At 38.4% G+C, this 17710-nt stretch overlaps 1 protein-coding gene across 2 annotated transcripts in view; it reads right to left on the reverse strand.

Moving 5' to 3' along the window:
- Window positions 1–16873, reverse strand: part of tnrc6c1 (trinucleotide repeat containing adaptor 6C1) — a 67609-nt gene extending 50736 nt beyond the window's left edge. Inside the window, exons 1-2 of one of the 2 annotated variants that reach the window (XM_053648828.1) lie at window positions 16240–16873; window positions 2161–2263 (exon numbers count right to left, since the gene is read on the reverse strand). In XM_053648828.1, the coding sequence (XP_053504803.1) occupies window positions 2161–2223 (63 nt within the window). In that variant the 5' untranslated portion in view covers window positions 2224–2263; window positions 16240–16873. The remainder of the gene's footprint in view (window positions 1–2160; window positions 2264–16239) is intronic. The other variant, XM_053648819.1, reaches the window with a different exon arrangement.
- Window positions 16874–17710: the final 837 nt, after the last annotated feature.

Consider the following 17710-nt stretch of genomic DNA (forward strand, 5'->3'; position numbering starts at 1 on the left):
TTCAGCCCGTGACCTGTCAGCTAAATGTAGCCTAATGTCACGATTAATTATTCAAATGTTCATGCTTTTAATAAATCTTTTTGGCCAGCCACCATATCAGTGAATTTAATCTAATGCTTGCATTCAGAGTATAAGGTGTATGTGTGTGTTTAGGAGGGAACCTTAGCACTTGTAGCCTCCACTGTTTTATTAATCATGGTCAGACAGTGATTGATAACTAAAATATCCCCCCTGCTCGCTCTCTCTCTCTTTTTGCCAGTATCAGCCAGAGGAGGATATCCTCCAGGAGAGTTTTTAATTGAAATTTTTTTTTTATACCACACCGTGGTATCGAGTATTGTGTACTTTTGGTGGTACCAGTACCAACTACTAGATTTTTGGTATCGTGACATCCCTAGCATGGATAGCATATTTCAAAAATGTAAAAGAAAAATACATGCATCACCTCTACTGATGTCTTCAGTATTTTAAAGTGCTACAAATGAAAAGGTGATTTCATCGAAAGCGATTCATATTTTTAGAACTCATTTAAAACCCTGCTTTTAACAATATTGATGGGTAGCATATCCTTGGCTAGGTAAATGGTCATCGCATTTGCAATGTCTTTCCAGCGCTTACTTGTTTGGTCATAACGAATGCCTTTTTCAAATGCATTCGTTGACTTGAGCGCTGCTTCTTCCCGTGTTCTCTGGATGCATTTTTGGTGGTTAAACAAATTTTCCTCGACATGCCAGTCTCATCTTTGCATATTATACAAACAACTGTTGTTTGCACCGTGTCCATTGTGTAAAAATTCAGCAGTTCCTTATAACTGATGTTGAATTTGTTGGACACCAACGCCTTTGTGTTGTCAGCCATGCTACTGTGTTGCCAAGCAAAACAAAGAGGAAACACCTACTCTTAGTTATTATTGGTTTGTTCATGTGACTGTCAGGGAGAATGCGAGCTGGACTTGTGGATAGATTAAAGTCTGGTTCACAAAACAACTTGGAGCACAAAACAAATATGAGTTTTCAGCGCAAATGACAAAATGTGTTTAGTATCATGGTACTCACAAGCTGTCTGTAAAAACAGATCGTTACCCTTTTATGATCTAAAATTCTCATATCCAGGGTGAGGGATGTTGAAAATCATGTAGTGTGCACTCTGCTTTAATGCTTAATAATGTTGTGGGTTATTCCTTACTTAATGCATAATAATCAAAATGAGTCAAATAGTAAACATGACTGGTCAAAGTTGGTGTTGATTATTTGGCTTACGTGGTCTATTATTTAAGAAATACAATCAATACAAGTGTTAGTGTGTTAATGTATATGCTAACTAATGGATGAATAATGCCTGCTAAAGGAGCCTAACACAAACAATTACCTAAAATCAGTCTAGCTGCATATGGACTCACAAAGTTACAGTGGCCTTCAGCAGGGCAAACTTGGACATTAGACATCGTTCCACAGTGCTGAGAAACTTCACGTTAACAGGCCATTTGTGGTTAAAATGGTCTCTAATGGATCATGGACCATTTCAAATACAGCAAAGCTTCCCCACATCTGTGACGTTTCAGTAACATCTGTTTAAAAAAACAGATGTTCAACAGAGTCGCACTGTTGAAATGCGATGTTCTACTGTAGTTATCAAAAGACAACGATGTCATATTTATATAGGACAACTATATAAACACAATTATGAACAATATGTAGATTAGCATGTTATCATAATAATTATATTGCAGGTATTGAGTGTTGTTTTATTAACATATTAAAAAAGCTAATATATTATATAAAGTGTAACGAAAACACTATCTTAAACTCAAACCAATTCATCTTTCCATTTTCACATTTAGCAACATGTACAGAGTGCCAATTTCATTTGGGAACTGGTTTCTCAGCTATGCTGGCAGGAAGTTGAGCGTATTCTGATGGGAGCCCCAAAAACAACACATTCTGGATCGGTTTGATACCTAGGGCTTTGAACCCTCACCTCATTCACACCAAACTGAGAATTAAAGGCTTGAATAATTCAACCCTTTTGGGCATGTAATATGGACCAACTGCAAAGATGGCGGGTGGAAATCCCCCTCCAGCGTAAGAGGCGAGAGGATGTAGGAGGTGCTAAGTAAACATACTTTACTCGGATTCCACGTCAAAGAAAAACACCCCTCACCTTTTTCTGAGCAGCTTCCTTTTTCTTCTTTTCTTCTTGCTTTTTCTTTTTCTTTTCTTCCATCAAATGTATCTCTTCTTGTGTTTCTTGCCTTGTCTCCCAACTGCAAAAAAAAGGCAGAATGTGTAAATGTTTACTGTTTCCCAAACACAAGTCATTAACCTACATTTGACACAGAGGTACTTAAACTAGTGCTGAAGATTCACTTGGAGCACGTGCAACGGAAAAAGCAAAGAGATGATAAAAAATTTCGTCTGCAATGGACAAGGTGTGTTTAAATTAATTTAGATTTTGGTTAACTTAATATAAGAAATGTATTTCCTTAATACTCACTAATAAATCAACCAAGTACCTGCTCAGCACTAATAGTATATTAATTACACATTTTGCTCAAATAGATCATTTAAGACTAATTATACCCAGGGCTGGGAGGTATACAGGTATTAAAGTGAATAATGGTATGAAGCAACGCCACAATATGCATTTTCTCATACTGTGAATACGGGGATAAACCACAAAATGATGAATCAGCAACAGTCCCAGGCCAACTGCTTTGGCCTGGTGTAAAATGGGCCTAAGAGGTGCTCCAAACTGAATGAAGGCTAATAATAATTACAATTAAATTTAAATCTTATTTTAAAATACTCAAGTATAAATCAAGGTTATATGCATAGAACTACAATAAACAGTTGGTTATATGAACCTATTATAGTCCATAGATTGAGTTATATATTAGTTTTTAATTAATTTTTATTATTGTTATTATTATTGTTGGTATTCTTGCTATTATCATCATTATTATTGCTGTTGTTGTTCTTATTATAATATATATTATTAATTATTGTTTATTTTTGGCTGTACCCCAAACTAATCGATAAAATCGCAAATAATGCATACTTAAAATAACAGACAACGAGTTTCATTATGGATTAGTCGGGTCTGTGACGTCACTGTGGATAATCCCGCCAGTGATGTCACTTCACAACGGTGAAAAACGCATTCCCATGAATAAAACACGTGAAAAACAGCGGAGATCACAGTGTGAGCCGCTGGGGGAAAAGTGCACGATCCAGGTCGTACATAACACGACAATGTTTTATATTAAGCGCTTCAAACAAACTCGTAAGTGTATTAATGTGGCTTGTCGTGTCAGACGCTGCGACAGATGCGTTTGCTGTTTAATGCGTTTCAGAGCAGAAAAGACATTTTCACCTTTATATCCTTATCTGTAAATGCTAGAAACTTCTGCCAGGATTTCCATTTTACATAAAAGCCTCGTCCTGAGAGAAAGTGAGTGTCCATTAAACGTTTTAGTCTGAAGTTTATATTTGTAACACTTAGTTTGTGGATTTTATTTTAAGTAAACGAAATAAAGTGGTGCTGAAAGTTTCCCCCGACCCCATCCGATTAATAGGTTAATCAAAAAAATAATCGGCCAAACTAATTGATTATGAAAATAATCGCTAGTTGCAGCCCTAATGTAATTTAATGTTAAAACCTGATTTTGCTGTCACAGTAACATTAAAAAAAATAAAATAAAATAAAAAAAAAAAACTGAAGTGGGGGAAAAAAAAATACCCTTTTCATAACCAAATGGACCTCAAACAAAACTGACTGGTCAAAGGTACACAAACGAAGGTCGAACACTGACACCATACCCCATTTCTTTCCGTCTGATTTACTAAACTCTTGTAGCGAGTTTTCTTTAAAAGAACAAACAAAAATAGAAAGGAAAGTGTTTCTTGTTTGTTGGCACAACAGTGCAGAAACAAAGTCTATATGCAGCTTAAGGGCAACGATTTATTTTTCTTTTAAGAGCAATCATTTTGCGTCTATTAACCTTGTAACATGAACCACAAAGCAAGTCTGTATGTTATATATTCATTAAGAGGCACTATGGTCACTGTTCTTGTGCACAAGATAAGAACTGGAAAAACTTCCTGCATGGAAAAAACAAGAGGTTTGTTTGACTAGAAACTTGAAATAAAAACAAACAAAAACAAACAAACAAACAAAAACAGGCAACAAACAAAAACAGGCAACAAACACGTCTAAACCATTTTTACTCAAATATGTGCTCTCTCTCATGCTGCACATTTCAGCTGCAGATATGAAGAAATCACGACATAACTCTAGATATATCTCTCAACTCCTTTCATTCATGGGAAAGTCTACGATAAAACAAGTCCAGATATGGCAAACTGACTCCATGGGGGAAATTCAATTGTTCCAATATCCCCTATAGAGAACACTCATATTTGCCTCTACTAGGGCAACAAATGTAATTGATGAGTTCATCCTGAAATATGATGTACAAGCCATATCTGAGGAGGTTAACAGTAAATTCAGGACACTTGAGGTAAGTAAAGTATAAACTGGTGCGATGTTTAGACAATTTTCTTTCAATATTTATATTTGTGTGTGCGCACGCACTGGTGCAAGATAATTTGATTCATGTGTTTAATGATGACTAAACTCATTGCACAAAAAAAGTTTTAATTGTACAATTAAAACTTCACTGTGTTACAGTGTGTACAAATCAATGAAGAATGTGAATGTGTACACATAATTAAATTGTGTTAGCAAAAACTGAACACTTTTGTCTTAAATGAACATGAAAGCATGAAGGAATGCATGAAGGAGTTTGATGAACGAGTATGTCTGAAATCTTGGAAAAGCATGCTGGAGTGGAAACACGCATCATTGCAAACTGAAATAGAAAACGTTCTAGTGTCTACATCTTACAGTTTTTTGTCCCAAGCACCTGGTAGTTACCATAAAATGCTGTGTATAAATGGGCACTCCAGTTTCTACTGAGAACAGCTTGACCGTAATAAACAACAGGTTACCAACAACCAACCAAAGGCCTATTTAATCTTCTGTCAAAAGACTGGCATTTTTTACTCTTTCAGCCAAAAATTTACCCCTTTCGATGCAATTTCTAACAAACACAGTTAACTGATGTCAGCTATATACTTATCAAGCATACACTTAGCATACACCAGGAAAAACATTACTTATATGAGACAGGGGAAGGGGGCGGAGCTTCCAGGAAGTCAGTTAATAGTGGACTGTTCAAAACACCTATGCAATTGTCAACCATTCCAGATTCATATGTCGATTGGTGATTGCTGTATTTCTGAACAAGAAGTTGTAGTAGTGTACTCCAGTGTTAAATTGCACAGCAACTACACAAAACGTGCAGCAGTTTTGCAAGCAGTTTACTACTGATTAGATCACTAAAAGTCCCTTCGAGGCAAAGGCATAACTGAAGTGATACAAACCACAAATACCTGTGTTCGCCTGAGTGATAAGTTGTGATAGATGGACAGCCTGAACAAGAAAAGCCAGAGATAAATCTGTTCTCTGAGGAGGCTGAGGCTTTTATGGTACTGAGTGCTAAGGCAGCTGCATCATTACAAAGACTGGACACAGTTTTTGTAATGCCAGGGTCAGGTCAGCAGGCCAGGGTTCACCTCCAACTCCACTGTGTCCAGACTTTGTAATGATGCTGCTGCTTCAGCACTCGGTACCGTAATAAAAGACCGACCACTCCTACACTCTCAGCGAAGGCCACTGAGCAGTAGGCTCGTCTTACTTCAGTGCTTTTGCAGGTCCATTTTTCCCAGCAGACATCAGACTGTATATCACCACCCTTACACAAGGGTGAATCAAAAATTAAAAGTGCAAAACATAAATTAGAATTGAAGCTCTTTTTTTTCCCTAGAGGGATACAGGCCCTGCACCATTACTATTACTTTTGCACTAATAGTTTCTCAGGTACTTAAGTACATATGCATATACCAGTCAATACAGGATTTGACTGAGTTTTTTGTGTGATTGTTGCAGCCAAAAATGGTCGATTTTGCTGCGGGTTTTTTCTTCAAAACTTTTTTTTGCGGAAAACTCCTTGAATTGGCGAAATTGCAATCGCACGAAATTGTTTTGCGCTGTCTTTCCCAGTGATGTTTGTTGGTAAATGAGACCTTTTAGCTGTACTCATGATCGCCCCACGTGAATCGAAGAGGGCTTTGGCTGAATGCGCACGATGATGATGTCACACGACGTGTCTTGGCCCAAATCTGCGGAAAATCTGCGGTAATTCTGAAAAATTGCAAGCTCCTGCTTGCGGAGTTTGCCTGATTATGTGTTCATTTCTGCGATCGCTAAATGATTTATGCACAAATTGTACATTTGCATTCTGGTGAATTCTCAATTCTGACTGCTCAGAAGGTGTTGATTAATTTTCTATAACAGCAGCTCTGACAATAGCACCAACTGTAATTCAAGTAGCAGGTTTATGGGTTTTTTTTTTGATGCTCTGGTTCTAATAGTATTGTTTCTATAGTAACGGCTCATTCAAATGGGATGTGTATGGCCAACTCCGCATAATCCATGTTTAATAATAAATCGATTTTAAAATGTGCTCTTTTATTTAATAATGTACAATTGTTGAAATGGTGATGCTTTCAGTGAGGAGACATTTATTTATGGTAGGAGTCTCCAGTGTCGGTGCTTTGCAACAGTCAGCAAGTTTCGTGACACAGGAATGTCTTTGGGACATTTCATGCTTTTCGCTGTTTCTTGGCAACAAGAAAAAGAAAAAGGCTGGGTGAGGGACCATACATTTAGAGCTGTTATAATGTCATATAAAGTGAGAACAACAACAACTAACTTGAGTCATGGACGTTCCACAACAGTAAGTGTGTAATTATAAGCTGATAAAAAGTCCAACATGTTCCTTTATTAAAGTGAATTTTTTAATTGTTTGCCAATTGCTGTGGTATAAAAGGAATAAAACATGACCGCGTCTGCTGTTATTGGAAAATAATAAATTTTGGGGTGGTAAAAGTAACCGTCTTGGCCGCATAGTTTCCCATGACAGCACGCCCCTGTCGTGGTTTATTCCTTACTTAGTAATTGGTCCAGTAGCAAATTATATCACAAGTCCAGTGGTCTACTATAACCAGGCAATGCGATGACCGGTGATTGAAAACCTTCGTCCTGAACCAAGATACATGATAATCTGAAAATCCTTAAAAAGCATTTTTCTTAAATTAGTCCATCTAGGTTTTCCCATACTTCCAAAACCCAGCCCTTTAATAAAATGACTACTGGATCTTGGTACTTTGTTTTACATAGCAATCTGTGGGAACTTGGGCAGGAGCTGTGCAATGCAATTTATTATTTTTTTTAGTTAGTGTTGCATTTTTCACATTTATTTAACAATCTGGAACATGCAGCTCTTGATTGTGTTACAGCAGGATGTCACTATATATGCACATTAAATACAGTCTTTCACAATTAAATAACTACAGAAGCTAATATCCTGATCTGATTAATTTTGCAGCCCATGTGCACTCAGGAAGCAATATCCAAGCGATTTACATGAGCACAGCTTCTATAGCTTTAGAATTAGTCTGTAACTGTAATGGCCACAATCATTACAAATGACAGATTAAAAGCAAAAGTACTTTTTACTTGATTGTCGCATTCGGCAGCTGTATGGAACATTACTGTAACTAAATTGTACAGGCAGGCAAGAGGTGGCGAGAAGTGAGAAGACGAGGAGCACGGTGCAAGCACACAAGATGGAGGAGATGGAAGGGGATGGTGTGGGGGGTGGGGGGTGGATTCTCCCTGGGCACAATGCCAAAAATGCCAGTGCTACAACACAAACAAGAGTGCAGCAAACCCCAGGGAGCCCAGTGATTAGCAACGGCAGTGCTCAGAGGTAGAAATCTGCAGCTTCTCCATCTGAGAGGCATTATGTAGCCATTGCTTCCATGTCATTTGTGAAGAGTAAAGCTGACGCACCATCCAACCTCTGGGAACCCAAAATCCTCTCTCTCTAACTCGCGCATGAAAACGAACAAAGGCAGAGGACAGGACGGTGCCAAGAGTGAAAGTAAAACAGCTGTGTGATCAAGTCTGAGCGTCAGCAAAGAACGACATGAACTGACGCTCAGACTTTCCGTTTTAAATATGGCCGAGTTCAGAAGTGTTCTACAATATCTTTATCTTACAGGTAAAAGATGAAGTCATGTAAAGAAGAACCAATCTAGCATGACCAACAGGACTGTTTTATACACAAAGCATCTAAAACAGCACACGTTGACTAACTCACTGTTGTAGTGCCCTGGTGACTTTAAAAGCACTTTCACGAGCTTTCCCAATTTACTGCCTTCAAAGACCACACAAACATCCTTTACAAAAGGTCTTAGTCGTTACACTCACGTCTCTCAGGGCATTTAATGGTTGAACTAATAAAACACATAGCATGAAACAGCCAAGTCCTGACATTAGAAGTAAACTGGTAGGAGGCCAGTTATCTACAATTAGGCTTCAGCTCAGAATCGACAGTGGCATAGACAACAAGGTGTTAACTCAAAGCAAATGATAAACCACTCAGGAAACATGAAAGGCCCAGCTGATGACTTTCAAACATTAACAGTGCATAGTACAAAGTTTTTGAGATAGCTCATGGCGAATACACTATGGCGAGGTCCACCGTGTGGACACCTGATCAGCACACCCCAACACCCCATTTCAGATTTAGTACCTATTTCCTGTTATAATAATGCCACTCTTCTGGGAAGGCTTTCCACTAGAGTTTGGAGTGTGACGGTGGGAATATCCTCATTCAGCCCTAAGAGCATTATTGAGGTCAGGCCTGGCATGCAGTCGTCAAGCCCCTACATATGACCATTACGCTACCTTGATCGTATACATGACAACCTGGAGACTGAACCACAAGCTTTGCTGGCTTTGTTGTCATTCTTAGCAGCCACTGTGCAGTTAAAATCTGTATTTTATAATTCTGCAGCTGCCTACATGTGCAAGAGGCGAGCTATGATTAGAGCAACCGGCACCAAATCTCATTTCAAAGCCCTACATGGAAAGCCGGTTTTGTTGTGCCTGCCGGTGACTAGCAACCAACTTCCTGTTTACACTAGTATGCACATGCCGAGTGTGCATCAATGGCCATGTGACATACGTTTTCGGCCGTGTAGTGTGGACGGAGATCGTTTCTGAAACACAGCGGAAACGATAGTGTGGACAAGGATCGTTTTCATTTTAAAACGAAAACGCACTAGTGGAAACAGGGCCTCAAACTGTAGTTACAGCATACAAGTGTCACACCAATACATCCATCCATCCATCCATCCATCTTCTATACTGCTTATCCTTCCTTCAGGGTCACGGGGAAACCTGGAGCCTATTCCAGGGAGCATCGGGCACGAGGCGGGGTACACCCTGGACAGGGTACCAATCCATCGCAGGGCACAATCACATACACATTCACACACCCATTCATACACTACGGACACTTTGGACATGCCAATCAGCCTACCATGCATGTCTTTAGACTGGGGGAGGAAACCAGAGTACCCGGAGGAAACCCCCGGAGCACGGGGAGAACATTCAAACTCCGCACACACAGGGCCACGGTGGGAATCAAAGCCCCGACCATGGAGGTGTGAGGCGAACGTGCTAACCACTAAGCCACCATGCACCCCACACCAATACATTACATTTACTATTTATACATGCCAATGAATGTTTGAAAACGTCAATAGGAAGTTGAGTTCATTCGCTGGTTGTTTAACCTACTTGTCTAGGCTACAATATTACGTGCATATTCGACTCAGATAGGCAAGACGTAGAAAATAACTTGAGCGGCAAACAATCTCGACAAAGCGTCTGCCCAGTCAACACCCTGACCTCTTCGTAAAGCTGAAAAGCAGAGTGCTAATAACGTAATAGCAGCTATACACTGGGAAGGTCTGTAATTATGAACGCTTTCTGTTGAACGGCAGAACAGTTTTTACATCAGGGATTTGTTTTCTCTGTGTAGTGACTCGTGGCACTACTTCCTTCTTTTCTAGTGCCATGACAAATTAATGATTTAATTTTTGGAGAGGTTATTTTCAAATAAGCATGTTCGCAACAGAGACAGGTGTTGAACACGGAGAAGTGCAACACAGTATGTGTGCGTGTTCAAATACATATATTTTGTTTATGTTAGCTAGCTTGTCTTTGAAACGTTAAACCGCAGGTGTGATTGTTTACCATGTTATTTATGTCTTAAATTAACACTTTACAGAGGTGTTTCTGCTTCAGGCATGCTCTAGCGTTGTACCAGGCGAGCACATTTTCACAGACTACTCTGAACGTTACCGTGTCCCCGTACTTCAGATGTTTTCATGTGATTTTGCCAACTGTCTTGATTTTGTTCCCTGTACGAGGGTGAGTCAAATGAAAACCTTAAAAGTGCGACATATGTTAGAATTGAATCAAATGTGTTTTCTAGAAGGAAACAGACTCTTGGGCAGCACTGGAACACTGGCAATGAGTAAAAATGGAGATTATGGCAAAAATTTTCTACTTTTGTCACACCTATTTGCAATCAACAATGTGAAATAAAAAACAAAATGGGGTTTTCAATGAGGAGTCACCCTCATATTTAATTTAGCTATAGTGAAATAAACTTTAGTGGCACCAAGGGGGAAAAAATTTCCTGAACACAATAACTGGCACTAGGGCAGGTCTATGAAAGTTCGAGCAAAAACAATGATGATTCAAATTACTTTAGGCATCTCCTCACTATTCAGATGTGCATCCGATCAATAGTAGGACTATTTAGTTATGTCCAACGGTCAGACTTTTTCCCCCCTTCCGATTCCAGCACAACTGTGTAGACACCCATGAATATTTAGAAGGGATTTCCATATGTTAAAACAATTCACAAAGTCAAAAACAGAGATACAAAACAAGACTTGGTCCTGTGTCCTGTGGGGTACACCGGCAGCACAAAAATCTATTTATGCTGCTTGACCAGTAGGTGGCCCTAAAAGAAACAGGAAATCAATATAAGGTCAATATAAATGGAACTGTAGATTAACGAGCACGTTCTCTCGGTAGAGCTTTGTGTACTAATGGATCATATGACATTTAGGGGTTAAAAAAAAAAACAACTAAAAAAAACCCATTACACTTAATCCACAAAGAATATGATATGACAGAGCAAAAGACTGAATAACGTGAAGAACTCTGAGAACATTACTTTCTGCCGTGGTGTTGCACAGAGCTACAATGAACCCAGCACAAGCTCAATCACTGGCTGAAAAGCATTAATGTTATCTGTATTTTAGTGAATTTTCACTCATCTATTGTCATCTCTAAACTGCTGTTATCTGCCGGTCAGTACTCAAATTCCTGTGATTAAGTGTCACAGGTGTCACAATGCATTCATATCGATGGGGAAAGCGAACGGTAAGATCATCAGCATAAATTATTAGAGATTGAGCGATTAATCGGAACAGATAACCAACTGCTGAAACAATCGCTTATCTGCAAAAATCCAGTTTTTCCCCGGTTGCTTCCATTGTGGGAGCAGCTGAGATATAAAAACTATAACAAATTTTGTGTTATTTGAAGTGGGTTTTTTAAAAAAAAAAAAAATTCTGGATGTCTCTATATTTATTTGTTATTTGGAGTGCTACTGGTTCAGTTTGGATGCATACCTTTTATTTACTTTAATATTTATTAATAGTTTATATATATATATATATATATATATATGTGTGTGTGTGTGTGTGTGTGTATACATAGATACATATATACACACACACACACACATTTTCATGGTACAGTAAGTACTGTATTTTTATAATAAAGTTTAGCAATATTTTACTTTTTGTTATGTAAAATATATGAGTTATGTTATGAATGTTATGTTTTCATACAGAATCAATTTTAAAACCTATTGTTTGATTAATTGGCTAATGGCAAGTGCTGCCCAACTTAGTAATCAATAAAATCCACTATCGGTCGAAGTCTATTAATCATTAGAACATATTATAGTCATAAATAAAAAGATTTTTAATCTGTATTTTTATAAATATATTATAAACCATATGCCTATCAAATGCCCATTCAGAAACAGGAAAAATGTGCAGCATTGGAGCTGCCCATGGTGTTGTGTGTTGGTGTTTCCCAGAACAGACTTGTCAAGTTGTGTGTGGCAGAGCAATTGTGTTAGTACCCATCAAAAAACCCAAAATGGCAGATTTTGTTTTATTTATACAAAAAAAAAAAACGTTATTTCTTTTATAACAATCTTTTTTTTTTTTTTAAATAATGATGCCATGTTCGATCAATGTAGTTCGCTAATAAGCAAATTTTATTCGGTTTTTGTCTTATACTTTATAAAACACGACAGTGGACAATAAGTGGAAAGTTCAGTTTGGTTTTGTTAAACATATTATATAAACAAATACCATGATTGTTTTATTGTGATTGTTGCAGATTGTACTTTTTTGTGCTTTCTTTTGCAGAAAACTACTTGAATTGGCAAAAACACAGCTGCACCAAATTGTTTCGCAGTGATGTTTGTTAAACATAACGAGATATTTTAGCTATATGCATGTCCGATGCACGTGAATTGAAGAGGGCTTTGGCTGAATGCACGTTGTGATGATGTCATACGACTCGTCTTGGTCCAAATCTGCAGAAAATCTGAAGCAAGTTTGAAAAATTGCAAGCTCCTCCGAATATTGTGAAGTTTGCTTGATTTTGCATTCATTTCTGCGAAAACAAAACGGAGAAATCCTGGAGGGACGGATTAAATTATATTGTGATATTCAGTTTTACCGCCCTTATAGCTTGGTTCGCACTGATCTCTGCTTGCATTTAGATTTTTACTATGATCAGAGCTATATAATTCTAACACTTCATATACACTCTTGATTAGGCTGTTTGATACACAAGATGAGTCTTTCCACGACATTTTATTATTCCATGGTCTTTACTTTGTAAACTACTTGAGTGTTCCTACATACTATTCCCACCTACGTACTAAAATAACTGTGTAAACTATGTATTTGGCAGCATATTGCGCTTTTCCAACTAAACTATGTCACACCAGAGATGAGTCTATGACAATGACTGCCTTTCACAGCTGTCTTTGCCTGGTCAGCAACACTATCTGTGTTTTTTTCTCTCTTCTTTTTAAACAGCAACATTCAGATGCATTAAGCCCAGCACAGTGCACATGGCCACAACAATGCTATTAAGGCTGTGTAAGAGCATACAGGGAAAGCGTGTTGTGTGGTAATCTGAGCATTATGTGGCCTCTTTTTGTCTGGTTCTCCCAATAGCCTCTTTCACTGCCAGAGAATACACAGTTTCTTTAATACGCTTGCACGCTGACACGGGGGCCCTGATCCTGCGAGGGGGCCGAATCTGCTCTCCAAAATTAGCAACTACTTCACCACACTATCCAACCGTGAGGCCAGGGGGCTCACACAGTGAACAAGCACGTCAGCAGCTTGTACAGAGTCTTGTACACGTTTCCCATAAGGCATCTGTAAATCCCACACAAGCCAGGAGTAAATAACAGCAAGACGGAAAACAATCAGTACAGATAAAATCTCACATCAGCTGATCCTATTAGGAAGATTGTACTCCATCCCTCGGTGTGGGTTTGTGTGTGAACACCCACTAGTGTGTCTGTAACTAATTTAATGCCAAATGTACCCAAACATTTATCTAACCACGATAACCGTGGTTCTCAACCTTTTCTGTAGCCAAGGACCGCTATATCTCTAAATTAAGTTCCGTGGAAACCCTTCAGTACATATTGATTTCATGAACATCATAATATTTTGTATATTTATTAGAGCTACTGAGCTTTTTATTCCTGAAACTCTCACACTGACATTATTTATAAGCTGGCTAGTTTTTGAGTTATTGGGCTTTAGATTAAAAGCATTCCATTCATGTGCCCTGATGAAACATAACTATAGGAACTCAATAATAAATATAATACACGTTTGATAATGATGGGTTGAGATTTCCACTGCTGCAACCAAATTAAAGGGATGAACTTCCCTATAGGACTATTTTAAGGCAAGACACTACAGGTAATAAATGTCTTCCCGACATGTCTTCTCTTAAACTGTTTAAATAAAAATAAATAAATAAATAAAAGCCAAACCTCAACAGAACTGTGTTTATTTCAGTGTTTTTCCTCGACTCACTACCTTGCATTGTCTGAAACTTGGACCCGCGTGGTCAACTCACATCATGTCATACATCCCTGAAAAGCTTGTTTCCTGATATACATGTCAATTTGTGTGTCAATATGGCATACAGTACTGTGCATAAGTCTTAGGCACCCTTTTTGTTTTAGTACACATTTTGTTAAAGCTCACTTCTGCATTATTTGAGTCAATACAAAACCTTTCAAGCTTTCCAAACATTACTTTCCCAAAAACAATAAATAAATAAAATTGACATGTTACGGAAAGATGCTTATATGTCAGTAAAGAAAGTAATGTTATGTAACAGACCACATTTCAGATAAAACATACCATGAAGGCTGCTGGGTTTTGCTGCCAAAAAAGCCAACAAAACAAAACAAAACAAAACAACAGTAGTCATAAGTCTCCAGAAGAACTGTACAGATTCTCCAAGATATGCAGTAAAACTTACCGGCTAATTTCGGTACAAAACTTCACAAAGTGCACCTGAGACTACTAATGTTATTTTTCTGATAAAGCATATACAGAGTCATCACACCAAATATTGACCTTGCTTAGTTTATTACTGCTCTTTAGAGTACTTCTTAATGGAGAAACATTCAGTGGCATTATATTTGAAAGCATGTTTGCGCTAAGCATTTCTTTGCAGGTGACTTTTGCACAGCACTGTACATGTCAATTTCCTTTATAAACCGTATAAACCGCACTTGCTAGGGTGTAAAGACACAGAAATCACTTTGGGGTTTTAAACAGTTTTTCCTCGATATCAGTTTTTCTCTCTCTCTCTCTCTCTAATATATATATATATATATATATATATATATATATATATATATATATATATATATATATATATAATGATCACCTGCATTCATAATATTTTGCACGTTCCTTCAGAGCCACAATCAGGATACAATTACAGAAAAATTCCATAAAATGTTAGTAACTGGATTTATGTCATATTTAGTGAAATAAACCACAAACAAACAGTTGCATAAAAGCGCACGGTATTTTCATGATTAAACAAGGAATTTTTTTTAATTTATTTTTATTAAAAACAAAAGATATTCCAACAAACATCCATTAGAGTATTTCGTTAAAAACTGTTCTCTCTCTCTCTCTCTCTCTCTCTCTCTCTCTCGGGAAATAAACATCTGAATTCCAACATCATCTAAAGACTAAATTTTTGTTTGTATTAAATATGCAAAATAGATGAAGTCATATTTGCATAAGCAAATGGGGTAAATTAATGGAAACCTTCCAATAAATAAAATATTTGTAAGAATCTCAGCAATCAACTGACTGTGCACGCTGTTGTTTTTAAAATAAATATTTATATATATTTACTTATATAAACTTTATGCACTTATCTCTTTGAGTATTACTGTGGTATTGATATGTTGCGTCATTATTATTATTCTGTTCGTCTCTTATTTACAATTTTCAAACGTGTTTATACTTGTGACGTCTGAGGTGAAACGATGACGTCAGCTACAACCGAGCACCACAGATAATAAAGATAATCAAGTCAAGGTTTATTTTATTTCGCCCGTAATGTTTTCCTCTGCAGCAGTCCCAGTGCACAGTGAGTAGGACATGTGTAGAAGAAATAATCAGCCAAGAAAGCAGCAGATTCTGCAACGTGGACTCGTGCGTTTTTAGACAACAACAACAACAATAACAACAACAGACTGCATTTAACTGGATGTGATATTGGCAAATGAGACTGAAAAACAACCAAGCATGCTTGTCCCAATCCGATTCCCTCCTATGACTGATACAACACTACAGATCGGACTGTTCAATCCTTTCCTGATGTCCCAAACAGTCTGATAAACATTCCTAATCCCAAAACTTTCATAACGACTCGTTTATTTTTGTCCAGTAAAAAACGAACAAAAAACCCAGCACGCGAACGCGCATTTGAAACAGCTTTTCTTTCAAAACAAAAAAATGAACTAGCTCTTAAAAGTAGCTTAACACCCAGGTTTAGATTGGTAATTAGGTCCGTTTTGGATTCCCCAAACCTTACCTTGAGTCACACGTCCAGCAATGGCGCTTTTCTGTCCGGAGAAGTGCTCTATCCCCGCACTGACACTTCAGCCAGTCTGGCGCAGCTCGCGATACGGTCCAACTGAAACACTGCAGTCAAACACCTAGCTTGTCTTTTCCAGTTCAGGGATTCAGCTCGACATTTTCGCAGGAAAACGAAGCAAAATAATAATATTTTTTTTAAAAAAAAAAAAACCTCACAACAAACCGCCAGTGCAAACAGAGAACCCGACGGCTTTTGCTTTAGAGCACGCGAACGAATATCTCAGCACTTGTTTTCGGCGCGTGCAGCAGCTACACCGCCACACCGCGCGCTCTGCGCTTTTTCAGTGACGTGTTCATGTCGACAAGGCGATAAAAGTGCGAAACGGGCCGGAGTGGTGGTGGTGGTGGTGGTGGTAGTAGTAGTGGGGGGATGTTTTTTTTCTTCCACCGTGCATTTATCTCGTTAACACGCATGCAAACGAGTTACGTGCTCCGAGTGGAGAGAAACTCCGAGATGTCCATTTAAATTGCTCTGTAGTGACATAAAGGCGTTTACTGCGCGTTCGATTGCGATCCTCCAGCAGCCATTTTGTTGAAACTGACAACAGCAGCTCGCTGCAAACAGGAAGTACCCCCATTCCCCGGCGCCGTGTCACGTGGCCTCACGGCGCAAACGAGGCTAAAAAAAACCAGTGGTTCCACCTTCTCGTTACTATGGTAACGGGATTTACTAGCTCCTGCTGAGCCGTCTCGGTGCATCTCGCGCTCGTTCTTTCTCTCTGTGTTTGTCTCGCCTGTATATAGGCCTTTGACTTCTTGTTTTGACAAACAGTGAGACGCTTTTTTTTACCCCCTCACAAAAACAATTTCAGATTACAGCCACAGCTGCAGCTTCTATTTTGGCCACATTAACACACAAAGCCAAATCTGTTCACCAGCAGGGGGCGCAGTTTCGACATATGAAAATATGGGTCCACTGTAATTATTTTCAATTATTTCACTCATTCATTTTTAGTAAGAGTTTTACTAAACTTTTTTATTAGTCGTGGTGCAGACAGAGTCTATCCTGGGTACACTGGGTGTGAGGTGGGGAATTAAACACTCTTGATGGGATGCCTGTCCAAACAAACACTTACTCATGCACACTTAGGGGCAATTTTTCTTAGTCGGCGATGCACCTGTTTTGAAAGGTGGATGAAAAGTGCAGGACCCAGAGGAAACCAATTCAAACAGATACATGCACAGAACTTTGTACGAATAGTAACCCAAGCTCAGGATCAAACCAGGGAACGTGGAGCTGTGAGGCGGCAAGTCTACCATCATTACTCCAAGCAACTTCGTTCTCAATGTTCTCAAAAAGTCTTCTGCACAAGCTTGTGGAGTCCATGCCAGCTCGAGTGCACACTGTCATTAAAGCAAAAAGGGGACTTGCCAAATATTGGTATAAATATTTGAAAGATTCTACT

The sequence above is a fragment of the Ictalurus furcatus genome, chromosome 2, assembly GCF_023375685.1.
Source record: "Ictalurus furcatus strain D&B chromosome 2, Billie_1.0, whole genome shotgun sequence".
Classification (NCBI taxonomy): domain Eukaryota; kingdom Metazoa; phylum Chordata; class Actinopteri; order Siluriformes; family Ictaluridae; genus Ictalurus; species Ictalurus furcatus.